This window comes from Polypterus senegalus, chromosome 11 (assembly GCF_016835505.1).
Source record: "Polypterus senegalus isolate Bchr_013 chromosome 11, ASM1683550v1, whole genome shotgun sequence".
Classification (NCBI taxonomy): domain Eukaryota; kingdom Metazoa; phylum Chordata; class Cladistia; order Polypteriformes; family Polypteridae; genus Polypterus; species Polypterus senegalus.
Window position 1 is genome coordinate 157,660,876 of NC_053164.1, and position 14,883 is coordinate 157,675,758.

Sequence of the window (14,883 nt, forward strand, 5' to 3'; positions counted from 1 at the left end):
ATGCACCGACTGCGGTGAATAATGTCTTGGTGAGGGAGACATTTTATTCGCAATTTCACTTGATGGTTGATGGATGCTTGGCACCAGAACCATTGGCACTAAAAGGACTAGTAATGAGGATTGTGTCAGTCCCCATGGGTCTGGTGACTGTAGTGAAAGTGACTCCATATTCCTTGGCTTTGCAAAAGGTCAGGGGTTGGTCTTGGTTCCATCTCCCTGAGTCACATCATTGGACTTGGTACCCCAGTGCTGGCAGCGTTGTGAAGGAGATTGATCACGCCCTCGTGGGCAGACTCTGGAGGCACTTACAAAACTGCAGGGTCCACAGAAGTCCCGAGTTTGTGAATCCTGACAAAAAACATGTTGTTAAAACTCTGAAGATCCAACTTAGGTCTAGTAGGCTATCACCTACAGTACTAGGAAAATGAGGCTAGACCTGGCCAGACTCCAAGATCAGGCTGTTTCTGACAAGTTTGCAAGAAGATTGTGTGAGAAACTACCGAACTTGGGGGCGACTGATTCTGACTGGCGAGTCTGATTCTAATGTGATGTGGGAGACCTTCCATGACAAGAACCTATAGGTCGCTGAGGGTTGTGTTGGTGTTACCAGTGTTCCCAGAAGGAGGTGTTTCATCTCACAGGGCACTCTGCATATCATCGAGAGGAGTTGCAGCACACAGCTTGAAGGCAAGTTCAGTCTGTACCGGGAACTGAGAAGGACGGCTGTGAGGTTAGATAAGAAGGCATTTGTCTGTGAGCAAGTGAAACACCATCTATGGTCTAGTGACCCACACCCTGCTTACAGAGGGATCGAAGCATTACGCACGTCCAAATCTACTCCTTGGAGAATCGCAGTCAGGGTGGCAGATGCTAGGGTCATCCTCAATAGGATCCGTGATCACTTGCTCACCTACCAGCCACCAGAACAGTCTGGTTTTATGGCTAAAATTCTACCATTGATCACATTCTGGCACTGAGGATTCTCATGGAGCGCAGACGCGAATAACAGCAGAGGCTCTTTGTAGCCTCTGTGGGACATCCTGAGACTTTGCGGGATCCCCTCAAGGTTTCTGGATATCATGGCTGAACTGTACACTGGTACTATGAGTGCTGTGTAAAGTGGATGCAGAACCTCTGCATTTTTCCCTGTTGATTCAGGGGTTTGTCAGGGGTGTGTTCTTGCTCCTATACTGTTCAATGCTTGCATGGACTGGGTGTTGGGAAAGTTCGTGGGGTCCAGCAAATGTGAGGTGTTAGTGAAGAAAGATTCACTGATCTTGACTTTGCTGATGATGCTGTGATCTTTGCGGTGTCAATGGAAGCTGTGATCTTGAGAGACTGAGTGAGAAGTCTGAATGTTTGGGCTTATGAGTGTCCTGGATAATAACCAATATCCAGGCCTTTAATGACCTCTTAGACATAGCCATCAGCAGTGTTTCTGTCTGCGGAGAGAGCATCGACCTTGTCAAGAGGTTTGCTTACCTTGGCAGTGACATTCATGTCTCTGGTGACTCTTCCTATGAAGTCAGTAGATGAATTGGGAGAGCATAGGGGGAGGGTCATGAGGTCACTGGAAAGGATGTGTGGCATTCCCGATATCTATGCAAAAGGATAAAGGTCCAGGTCTTTAGAGTCCTGGTGCTTCCTGTCTTGCTATATGGTTGTGACCTGAGGTGAAGACTGGACTCCTACGGTACAGTATCTCTTCAGAGAATCCATAAGTACTGCTGGTTTGACTTTGTGCCAAATGAATGGTTGCTCACGGAGTCCCGCATTGTGAGGGAGCATCAGTTATGGCACTACGGCCATGTGGAGCGATTCCCAGAGGGTGATCTGGCTCATAGCATCCCCATTGTTGAGGACCCGGGTTTCTGGACCAGGCCAAGGAAATGCAACATGTAACATGTAATCCCATGTAATACCTGGCTGTGGCATATAGATGGTCACTTCTGAAGGGTGGGAATGGACCATGTATCTTCCTGGGTGGTTGCCAACCGGGATCCTAAACTGTTTCATCGTGTATTGGGTGAGGCAACATGTTGTACCAGTGCATGCTCTCCAGCCTGACCTGACCTAATACCTCAGGGATAGAACACAATACTAAAATAGTAATAGTTCAAGCTACAAAAAAGTATAAACTACAAAGCTAAATGCAAGAATAAATTATACCGCTCACTAAATACAGATCTATCACATATGAGAATACCAATTTGTTCTGAGTCCTGGCATTTCCACAGCTGAGTCAGTGCTGGGCTGACCAATCTTATAAAAAACCCTTATTTCCAATGATTCTAGTGCTCCTTTATCAATGATGACTTTTGCAGAGTCAGGTATGCAACTTGACAGTAGAGCAGTGGCAGCAAGTGCCACATGTGAGTATGGAGAAGAGAAACAGAACAGTTAAGCGTTAGTAACAGATTATAAATATCATATTACTTATAATACTATTGAGTAACAACAGAGATAAAACTGTACTAAGGGTATGCTAAGCTGAAGTGGTGAGTCTTCAGCTGGGATGTTTGGGTAGTTTTCCAATGTATGCTTTAATTGACATGCTAGTGTCAAAGAACAAAACATTAACGACGATTCAGCAAAACTAATGGTGATTCTAACTGAATTAAATAATGGCAAAATATTGTTGCAATCATTACAATTCCCTCCAATAGCTAAAATGTACTTATTTTCTGTGTTCAAAGACAAATAATTCTCATCCATCCACCCCTTTAATTAACTAACACAACTAATTAAAGGCAAAATCAGAGAAACTTCATTTAGTCTAAAAGAAAGGTATAATTGGGTGTCAACTGCATACAAGTAAAAATTAACATAATGTTTTCTAATTATAGATCCCAGTCAAAGCATGTAAAGTGAAAACTGTAAAGGCCCCAGTACTTTGCCTTGCGGGACACCATATCTCACTTCTGTGTGTATTGATGGAGTACTGTCAGCACATTTCTTTACGCACTGGAATCGACTTGATAAATAAGCCAAATGTCATTTTCCAGCCTGCATAGTAAAATAGAATGGTCAATGGTATCAAATGCAGAGCTTAAGTCTAACAACATAATTACAGTGGAATTTCTTTTATCAGAGGATATCAAAATGTCATTTACAACATGTGTTAGTGAATTTTGTGTACTATAACTGGTGCAGAAGCCAGACTTCAATTTCTAAAATAAATTGTAATATGTAAGGTGAGACTGAAGGTGATTAGCTACCTTTTGAAGTATTTTAGACAAAAAGGGTAAATTTGAAAGAGGCCTATAATTTTTAAGTATATGGGGGTCTAGTTCTAGCTTTTTTAAGTAATGGTTTGATGACTGACACTTTTAGTGCATCAGGCACTGCACCAAGCAATAATGAGCTCTTGATAATGCTAAGAATTGGTGCTGCAAGAACATCCACTGCACGTTTTACTAGTTTTTATGTCGAAACTAAGGCAAGATAGGGTTTGCCAGGCTACTATAAGGTTTGCATTGTGTGAGATTCGGGATCTTGTATTTTTGATTTTCACATTAAAGAAGTTCATAAAGTCTGTACTGCTAATTACTATTTTGCACTGCTGTTCTGAATTCCTGTTTGTTAAATTAGCCACTGATTTAAACAGTGCATTAAGATTATTATTATTGTCTAAATCTATTATTTTAGAATAGTAGTCTAAGTGGGCTTAAAAAAGAGCCTTTAATATTTTTTAAAGCTCTCTGTCCATGCAATTTGAAAGACCTGCAGCTTTGTTATTCTCCATTTATGCTCCAGTTTTCAACATTTTAAATTAGTAGAGCTTGAGTGCTCTCATTAAATCTGGGTAAGTTTCAATGTGCTTTGAACATTTTTATTTTAAGGGGAGCCACTGTGTCCAGAACCTCCCTCAAGGTCATATTATAATTTGGTGTTAGCTGATCTAAATTATTTTCCATGATTACTTTCGACGTACTCAAAATATCTATAAATTCTGAAGCAGAATTACAATCTAGATGCCGTACTGTCATTGTTTTTATATGTGAATCTATTGGTAAGGGCAGAACCAAATCAATGTAATTACTTAGTGGTCAGAAATAACTTCATTTAATGGATTAAAACTTAAATTTTGAATTTCAACTTTGTAAGTTATAATTAAATCTAATGTGTGGTTCTGATTATGAGTTGGACCTTTAACAATCTGACAAATTTCTACTGAACTTTAACACATATTTGCTAAAAGTGTTAGTTTACACATCAATGTGTACAGTATATTCAAATCCCCTATTAACACTACACAATCATAGTTTAAAGCCCAATCAAATAAAAAGTTGCCAAATTCAGTCATTAACAATGAATATGGACCTGGTGGTTAGTAGACTACCACTACAATTGTGCTGGAATCTGTTTTAATACCTAAAATGAGTACTCAAAGGAAGCAATTTTCATTTTGTCACAATGAATTATTCCAAGGCCACTTCCATGACCAGTATCTCTTTATGAAGGAATGTGTATCCATCTAGTGAGGCTTCACCTAGGGAAACAGTGTCAGATTTAGTAGGCCAGGTTTCAATGAGAAGACACAAATCAGATTTTGCACTTACTATAATATCATTTACCATGCAGCTTTACTTCCAAGAGAGCCAATGTTTATTAAGCAGCAATAAACACTGCATAGAGGTCTCTAACCTACTGATATATTTTTTGTTTAAATCTGAATTAAGTTACAATTACAGGTGCCCCTGTTGGAGGATCTGATTTTACCTCTTGTAGTCTAATTATACACCTTATTTTTTGGTTATCAAGTAATTTAAGATTTGCATCATGAGTAAATATATAAGATGTCCCACAATAGGGATTTTGGGTAACAGCTACAGGATAGTAACAGATTGGATAAACAACAGACTGTGATTTAAGATCACAAGACTGTAGCCTGAATGGTGCTCTGATCAGTAAGCCAGGCAGTTTTCCTGTCATATTTTAGGATAGAACAAAAATCTCCTCCAGTTAGAATGAAGACTTTCCCTCTAGAGAAATCCAGGCCTTTCCCAAAAACACAACACAATTGTTCACAAAGACTGTACTTTTATTTGCACACCAGGTTTCTAGCCAGCAGTGACGGGAATGCAAACTGCTATAAATCACATTCCCTTTATATAATCTTGGTAATGAGCTAGACACAATTAAACTCTGACATTTTCTTTTTACTTTCGTGAATAGAGAGATGAAGATCCCCTTTAATACCTCAGAGTGCCGAGATGCAGCAATAAGGTAGATACTTCATCATCAGCCAGATATCTTTGCCCCTGGGAGGCATTTGACTTTAACTGCTTTTTCAACATAGTTTGGGATTCTAACATTCTGCAATATGGAATCACCAATTATGAGCACTTTATTGTTTTCAGGACCCACAGGCGAGCTGCAAAGTGCTGAGAATTTATTCTGGTACCGAATTGGTGACCTGAGCACTGAGGGACTAAATGGTGGCTTCTTAAACTCCTCTCTCAATGTTGGTGCCACTGGTTTTGGCCAAGCACTGACTACAGTGGGACCTGGAAAGACTGAAGTCGAATCAGAAGTATTTGAATTGTTTAAAAAAAAATGAGACAAGCCAATTTTTGGTTTGTGTAATTGTTCTTAACGTGGTCCTCCAATTTGTGTATTTTATCGACCAACTCTAAATTAACTAAGCATTTTTGGTAGGTGAAGCTGTCAATACTGTCAGCCGAAAAAACCTAAATTGTACTTGCTGCCGGACACACAACATATAAAGGCACCCTCAACAGGCAGAGAACAGATGCAACTTACATTCAGGGCCATGTTTATCTTTATCTCTTTCTGCAGTAGCTTTAATGCTTTCTGTGTTCAGATGAATCAATAAAAGACCACTTGCTTTAAGCTTCCACCACCTGCTGAGCAATCGATTTTTTACTGTTGGTTACTTCTCGTCAGATGTTGGCTTTATTCTAGTTGAACTTTACTGACAGATATGATTAGTTTTTGGTTACTGAATAATTTCTTGACAAAAAGTTTTCATTGTTTGCATGTCATAGAAAGAATGTGCAGTGTTTGTCATCATGGCACTCAGTTTTATCTATCTATCTATCTATCTATCTATCTATCTATCTATCTATCTATCTATCTATCTATCTATCTATCTATCTATCTATCTATCTATCTATCTATCTACCGAGGACCGTGATGAAAAATAAAGCGTTCTATCATGTCTTCCCTTTGATAATTACCCCTTATAGATTAATGTAATAAACAAAGCAAATGAGTTCAAAAGTGACTCAATTATGTAAACATTCACTTGAGCAAGATGAGCTGTAGCAAAATTTCAAATCTTGTTAAAACTGGATTAAATCATGTGTGAGTCTGTTGTGCTGTGCTTTATTTTATATCAAACCTCACTGGATGGTTCTTCTAGAGTGCAGGAATATACTGTACTATATATTTTTATACATTGATCATAATGGTGATTTGCTTTGGTTGACAAAGTGTATCAAATACAAATCCATAATGTTGTGTTTTACATTATTACATGTAATTACATTTACAGTCTATTGCAATAAACACCAGGCCACAATGTGTACTTGCAAGATCAGCCAATGAAGCAAAACTAAACTAATGCCAGCAATGGCCACCTCATTGAAAATAAATACTTGGGGTCCACCAGGAGAGCCGTTGTTAATCTCTGCCCTGTACTCTGCATACACTAAGGTCCTAGTCTTAGTGTAGAATCCAGGGCATTTGTGTATCTTTTCCATGTTAACTACATGCTGAAATAAATTCATACATTATTTACCATTAATCATGGGACAGAAGAATGCTGCAAAATTAAATGATTCAGTTAGCAGGAGAAAAAGCACTGCTTGGAAGAAGTTAAATAAAATGAATAAATAAAATGACTGCAAAATGTTTTTTCATCCTATGTGTGTCTATGCTACAGTCTGTGCCAAAACTTTGCAATTTACTAAGAATCAAAACCAGCTTTCCTGGCAAATACTCTATTGAGCTTTGGTGCCAGGAAAATTTTTTTTACCTGTTTTTATGCAGGTATATTAGACTTTGCAGAATGGAATTATATGAGGTACATTTTTCCTACTAAATGTAAAAGCATGGGTGGTGAGAGCCGACCAACTGGAAAATGCAATGAGCAGAAAATGAAAAAGGGGAGACTTCCATGTATTAATTCAAAAATGTAGCATTATGAAATGTCACCACAGACTGTTGTCCCTTGGTTACAGGTTAGGTGAAACAGGAGATGCCTTAACTTAAATGCAGAATTGAATGGATTTCGCCCCCATGTTTCCTATGTACACGTTTTAATGCAGTAATAATAAGAACATTTTGGACTGCAACTGAAGTGTGCAGTAATGAAGTATAGGAGGAATGTGGACAAGAGCTATTTACTTGACTACATATCAGAGGCTAAGCCATGTGGAAATACGTTTGTCTATGGAATGTTTAATTGTGCATTTCTTGGAAGCAAAAAAAAAAAATAAAAAAAGACCTGTGTTTTTTGTCATAAAAAATAAGAGGGAACAGTAATGTAATTCTGTTACTTTTCTTAGGACATTTTTTACATATTCAAAATAGAATGCCATGTTGAAACTATAACAGTTATAAAGACACAGAGATAAAATCATTACTTATTATTTATGACCGTTGCTGAGAATCTAGCAACTTACTGACTAACAGGCACTTCTACAAAAAAGCTTAAAGCTTTGACTCCAAGCAGCAACCCTGCAATTGTTTTGTGATGATACTGCAGAAAATTAAACCTTAACATTTGCATGAAAATTCTCAGTACACTACATTTAGTTTTAGTAAATTTGTCAGACAACTAAATCTAAGATGAAGACACGATTCCATTTGAAACTGCTGACAAGTTATCATCAGTAAGAAAACATTTAGCTTCATAGACCCCCTGTACAGTTTCTGGCAGTGATAAAGGTTGCAACATCTTCGACTTCACCAGCCATTCTAAGCTTACTGGTACCATCGACAGAACTTCTTAGAGAGCTGAGAATTAATAAGGAGACCACACACAGTGAGAATTTTTTTTGCCAAATTTGTAGTCTGGGTGGTGCTTTGAAATAATCTGAAGAAGCTCATGGGGCTGCTGCTTCAGGCTGTTAACTAACTACAGTATTTATTACATTTTCCTGAGTTTTTGTGAGAAGCTACATGAATTGTGCTCTTGTTGTAAAATAAAACAACAAATAAAGTAAAGCCACTAATTAAATCAAGGTAAAAATGGACATCCGGCATGGTTTCTAATCTCTTTTATATTTGCCACCACACTTGCAAACAGAGATCATTGTGCTGTGTAGTTTGGTTGATCTGCTCTATGCCAGGTGGTGTGTAGCTTCTGCAGTTTTAATGGCAGCTAACCTCTTCATCTGTGTGTCTAGAACAGTAAATTAATGCCCTGGTCAATTAAACGTAACTTGTAATCCAGCTTTGGATTTTTTAAATTGTAACATTATGGGTTAAAACACCGCATGCCATAACTTCATTGGACACTCACAGTTGTATCTATTTCCAAACACTAGTTTGCAGATGTCCCGAGTTTGAATCCTGTGTCCAGACATTGTCAATGTGGAGCTTAAGTGTTTTTCCCTTCTCTGTATGGCTTTTCCTCCAGGTAGTTTATTTTTCTTCCCATATTCCCAAAGGCTAATTGGTCCCCATGTAAACGTATCCTGGAGTGTGCATGATTGAGCTCTATAATAAACTGATGCCCTGGGCATAAGCAGATACTTTAATGTTGATACTCTGTGTGTAAGAGAGCCCTTGGATGGACTGATATGCCATGCCTAAGTGAGCTGTTCAATGAAATGATGCCCTGTCCAGAGTTGTTTTTTGCCTGGACAGCTTAGGCTACATGGTAACCCTGAATTAGATTAAGTGGATCTGAGAATATCCAATATGTATGTATAATGTTCTATTTGAATCCTGAAAATTATATTTTTGCTTGCAGAAACACATAAACTAGTTTTGTTTCAAGAAATTAGACAGGACTAGTGTTGATTGGAGAATTCAACAAAAGTTGTTTTCGCAGAGAATATGCTGTCTTCTCTGGATAGCTTGTTAGCTGAATATCTTCATGGAAACTATTTTGCCTGGTACTTAGGCAAACATTTTTTCAATCACCCCATGATATTTTGTGTGGCGAGTGAAACATCACAGAGCTGTAGCAACCATGTGCACAACTTTCATGCATGCCTGTTGTAAGAACAAAATAAGGAAAAAATAAATTAATTTCAGCTATTAAGATGCACAGAAACTGACCACTGTGCGACATTGTTCCCCATTTCTAGCCACACTCATTTCTTAACTTGCAGTCATTTTAACACCCTGGGGCTTTTTAATCGCTGTATGTGGGTAATCAGTAAACTTAAAAAGGTAAAAATAGGTCTAATTAGCCAAGCGTTGCTGTCAGCACACAAGGATCAGTATTATATATCCAGTGGCAGTACTCTTAATATTGTAAGTTTGGGGGTTATTTTTTATTGCATAGGGAATGAAAATCTGTCAGTCTTCTTCAACCTTTGTGGTCACATGATTAAAACTGTATGAGTGCAATATCTATCTTTTATTTATTTATTACTAGTTTGTACCTGTTTGTTGCATTTTGTTTGTGGTATTCGTTTCGTATTCATCTTCTGTTGTTTGAGTCACAGTAGCGCAATGCTTAGCACTGCTGCCTCACAACACAGGTCACATATTTGGCCACAATAATCAGTCCAGCATAGTCAGCAGAATCTTCCCTAGTCCCAAGGGACACTTAAAAGACACTTACCGTTATAATCACCTCAAAATTAGCTCATTTCCTCCTTCCTCATTGACTTCAGTGCATTTTACCGGGTTGGGCAAAGTTCACAAACATTTTGATTTTGCTGAACCCAAGGTGAATTCTGCGGGGTTCGCTCATCTAAGAGATTAAGCCCATAATAAAGTAACTGGACAAAAGTGTTTTTTTTTTTATTTTCCTTCCATTTATTTTATTTACTTTCAGCAGTACAATTCAGAGTTACCAATTTACCTAACATATTTATATTTATACTTATTTAACATATTTGGAATTTCGGAGAAGACCTAAGTATGCAAATAATATTAACAAAAAACATGGGGAGAGCATGAAAACTTTATACAGATAAGGAGCAAGAGAGAGGTTGGGAGCATGCACTCATTACAGCACATTGCTGTACCCACCACACACACAAACACAAGGCTCAAGCAGAAATATGAACCCTGTATTGTGATGTTTTGAGAAAATCAGCACTAACTACTGTACCATGAAGTATCTCATAAGATTTTTTGAAATGTTATTTTAAAAGGCAGGAACCCTGGACAGTCTGCCATTCATAAAGGTGCGATTGAGAACTGCCAATTAACTTACTCTTTGAAATGTTGAAATAATACCAAAGCAAAATCCACTGAGAAATGGGGAGAATCTACAAATTCAATATAAACAACAATCATACGTGGGACACTAACCACTGTGTTACTGCATTGTCTAAGTACTAATATGGTATGCAATTTATTTATACAGCAGGCACATTTTAATTAACTGAAGTATAGAATATACAATATCTAAACAAATTGTGGTCAACTAAGGCCATCACTGTTTTTTGAAGTGTGCTGCCAGCTGTATACACTGTCTTTGTCTTTGTCTGACTTGTTTTAAAGGGATGAGGCTCTCATTTGCTCTTTCACAGGCACCCACTCTGTATTAAAAACATAGTGTTCAATGGTAAAGTGATCAAAATAATGGGCTATACTGTGGTACACCATAATTCTCTATGGTTTGCCACAGTTTTCTCTATAGAAGACTGGTGGGACATAATAGTGTCCCTGGCAAACACATGGTAATTTACAAAGACAGGGATACTGCAGCCTAAGATATTGTAAGGTCCTTTGACATGGTACATAGTTTATAAGAATAACTCTGATGTTATATTAATATATTAATGTCTTATATTTATTACATGTTATAATACTACACATTTTTTGGCATCCATCTATTCATTGTCAAACCCACTTAATTCAGTCCAGGGTTATGGTAGCCAGGACCTGCACTGCAGCACATGTCACAAGACAGGAACCAGCCTGGACTAGGCATCCAAAATTTATATATTATAGTATTGTGATACCATAGTGTTTACTTGTTTGAAAATCCAGTAGTGCATATATTATTGGATTTTTGAAGAGAAGGGTTAACTGAGGCACTAGATAACTTTATTTGATTTTACCTGTCACGTTTATTCTAATCCAGTAACCTCAGGCATTCTCTCTTTGGAAAGCTTTTATCACCATTTTAAGAAAACCAGATAGTTTACTGCAACAATAATTCAATAAAATGCTTTAAAAGTTAAGGATTGGAATGATTTACAGATAACATCTTAGATAGAAAGGTGGCTAAAAGAAGATTAAATAGTTCATAATGCTGCCATTGTTGATGTTAATCTTCAAGGGAAATGTTTTTCACAGAAATCTGCACCATGTTCGTATAAAGCACTGATTGCTTTTTTTGTTAAATATACTGGCACAGTTTTCTCATAATGTAATATGAATTTGCTGTTTCCAGTAATTGCAGTTGTTATATTTTATCAGATTAATAAATAAAAGGCTTATAAGAACTTGATCGGGATAATCTGGTTCACTAAATTGCATTGCTCAGGCAGATTATTTAAAATGTATCCTTAAGGATTTTAGATCTGTTTCACTTTTTTCATGAAACTTAGAGCAAGCTAGTCTTTTTTTCCACATGTGCCTCCTTCTTGGTCATATGAGTAGAAATGATTTGGCTATTCATCTGTCTATTCATTTCAAAAACTTGAATATTTAATCACGCAATCACAAGGCTGAACACCATATCTGCATTTCACTGGAGCTTATGCTTATTGTCAGTATGATTATTTTGACTTCTTCACATTTCCAGAGTCCCTAATTCAAATCTTATCTGTTGGAGCTGACTATGTGAAGTTTACACATTCACAATGTGTCCCCAAAGATGTGCAAGTTAAGGTAATTTTGAATTCCAGACTGGTGCTGTGTGAATTTGTGGAGGAGAGGAGAGTGAGCAGACCCTACAATAAACTGGCCCCTGGCCCAAAAATGGCTGCTGCATTGCACTTAATGCTACATGGATAGGCTCAGGCCTATCATCAACTGGATTAAGAAGGACTGAGAATGTTTGATTATATTATGTTATACTTCTACACTTATAGAGTCTTTGGTTTGAATTCTGTTCCCAGTCCCTATCAGTGTGGATACACTTTCTCTTGGGGCCTCTGGTTTCCTCCCACCTCCCCAAGACATGTATTTGATTAATAGGCAATTCTAAATTTGTCTTGTATGAGTTAGTTCTTTATTTATATGTGATTTTTCTTTGACAGCCTTGAATTGAATTAAGAAGGCTTGATAATGGATGGATATCCAACCTTCACAACTTTACTGGCATTTAATAATTTTTTGTCTTTTTAATTATGTACCTACAGTATCAAATGCTATTGTAACTTCAGCCTCACCCTTTAATTTTGTCAATGTTTTTATGAAACCTCTCCAGCTGTTTACCCCAAACAGGCATGTATGATTTTGCTAATTACAAAAGAAGAAAAAAACTGTCAATTATCTGGATATGATGCATTGACTTTCTTTTGATCTTCTGACAAGGCAGAGTTTATTTCAGGAATATCTGTCTATTGAAAAGAATGTTTTAATATTATGCCAATATTGGCAATACAGGAAAAAACAGACATATGATATGGAACATCAAAATAAAAGACACCACAAAAAACAAAATAAAGAAAGAAATGAAACACATAAGTAAAAAATAGAAGTACTGAGAAAACTATAAAATAAATGACAACATCTCTGCTAATAAGAAGATTCCAACTTTAGTATTTTAGTAAAATTAATACAAGCTCATATGTGTTAAACAGTCCCAGGGCTAGTGTGAAACTTTCTTTTTTTTTTCTTATTTTAGTTCCAAGAACAACTTATAGTGTTGAAACAGTGACATACACAAGAAACTGTTTGTATATGTGATTTTGCTATGTATTTTTTGGATGTGATTTTTAAAGTAAAAATTAAGAGATTATGATGTCAGGCTATTTTGTAACTCTGTTACTCAGACATAACTATAACTGTAGCTATAAATGCTAGATTTGCTTGATATCTTGTTTCTTAGGTGCAGCATTTGGTCCCTACTAAAAATGATTGTCATTTAATTTTAGTCAGTCACAAAAGGAAGAAATGACAAAGCTTTTTCAAACTAGATTTAATCAGTGCCTCATTGCCAGCAACATCAAAAAAATAAATAAATCTTGTCTTATAAAGTGTGCATGAAAGAAAGAAAGAAAGAAAGAAAGAAAGAAAGAAAGAAAGAAAACTGTATTCGGTTTTTTTAGAATTAGGTCTATACTAAAACATTTCCTGTTTAAAGTCTGCTGGACAGAAATAGTACCAAATTTTCATATGTAAGAATGAGTCTGTTTGTTTGCTTTTCTATCTATCTGTGAAAGGGAACATGATCTGTCTAGGAAAAGGAGTTGTCCCTGTCTATGAAAAGGAAATTATTTCTCATTTTGAAAGAAAAAAGAATGAACATGAAATTGAAGAAAAAAGGAAAACTTTGTTCAAACTGAAGCAGCATCTAAACATATCCAAATGAAATTAGACATGGGCATAGAAGGTGGGGTTGGGGGTGGGTGTCTGCACATTCAATTTCCAAGGGATGCATATGTCTTATGCTGCAAATGTTTACTTCAGTGTGTGAGCCGTTTTGTCACATAGTAAAAAGAAAGGCTGCAATGCATCTTTCTGTACAACTGTGCCTATGTCTTTTTAAGGAACTCCCATGGAAATACTAAAATACAGTTCTGGCTCACTTCATGCAGTCAAGGGGGCCTCATCTTGAAGCCCACGTTCCAAGGGCGCCACCTTCATGCCACCAGCCTGCTTTCTAATAAGCTAACAGACAGGAGGAGATGGGGCCAGAGCTTGTTGCCACATTCCAATAAGTTCACTGCTCAAACCTGCACTTCCAGTGAGCTTTTAAACTTTCTAATCACTTCTTCCTCTGCTGTACAGTACTGCTGTGCTCTGCTCTAAGTGGAACAATATTTTTCTTGTAAAAGTCCCTTTTAAATTGGTACTTTCTGCAGTCAATCAAAAAAGGATTTCTTTTTTATTATAAGAAAAAATTAAGGGAGGTCTGGATCGAAGGATTCCTAGGAAAGCAGAAAACTGATTAAAGTACTCTTCCTAACAAACAGTAAATGCCTAGAACAAAATTAGGATTAATATCTTCTGAACTTTGGCTTCTGCTCTAAGTGATCTTCAGAATGCTCTGTTTCATTACAGACTGAAAGCTCTTGTGAGTTTGAGATTTTTTTTTTCTATTTATTTATTTATTTTTCTCTTTGTGGCAGCGGACAGCAAAACCACAGCAGCAGGCTTAACTAAAGAAAGTAAGTTTGAGGTCTTCTTCTTTGGCAATTTACATTACATCATTTTATGTAAAGAAATGTTTTGAGTATTTATTAGGGTTAGGAGGTTATTCATTTTCATTTTTCCAATTCTGTGTTGTCAAATGAGCTTCTCCTGAAAGAAAATACATGTTAACATAAGTATTATTTCTTTTCAGATAATAAAATGGTTTTAATTTAATCCTTCACTTTAATCTATTTTTTCAACAGATTCCTATTTAAAAATGCTTTGCACAGGACGAATATTTCAGCAGTGGAATTTTGTAGTGTTCTTACTTTGCTGCTCCAATCCAACGTATGGGCAAACTCTGGATGCTGTTAACATCAGACTGTGAGTTGCTGTTTTTCAAAATACTGACTTTTACCAGACATTTTGTTTCTTATTTTTTTTTTAATTCTGTTCTGTTTTGAATTTTCAGTC

At 36.8% G+C, this 14,883-nt stretch overlaps 1 protein-coding gene across 1 annotated transcript in view; it reads left to right on the forward strand.

The window, feature by feature from the left end:
* The first annotated feature begins 1,962 nt into the window (after positions 1-1,962).
* The window catches only part of LOC120538629 (parathyroid hormone-related protein-like), an 86,967-nt gene continuing 74,046 nt past the window's right edge, over positions 1,963-14,883 (forward strand). The window contains exons 1-4 of the mRNA XM_039768017.1: positions 1,963-2,026; positions 5,364-5,536; positions 14,291-14,444; positions 14,673-14,793. Coding sequence (XP_039623951.1) covers positions 1,963-2,026; positions 5,364-5,536; positions 14,291-14,444; positions 14,673-14,793 — 512 coding nt within the window. The remainder of the gene's footprint in view (positions 2,027-5,363; positions 5,537-14,290; positions 14,445-14,672; positions 14,794-14,883) is intronic.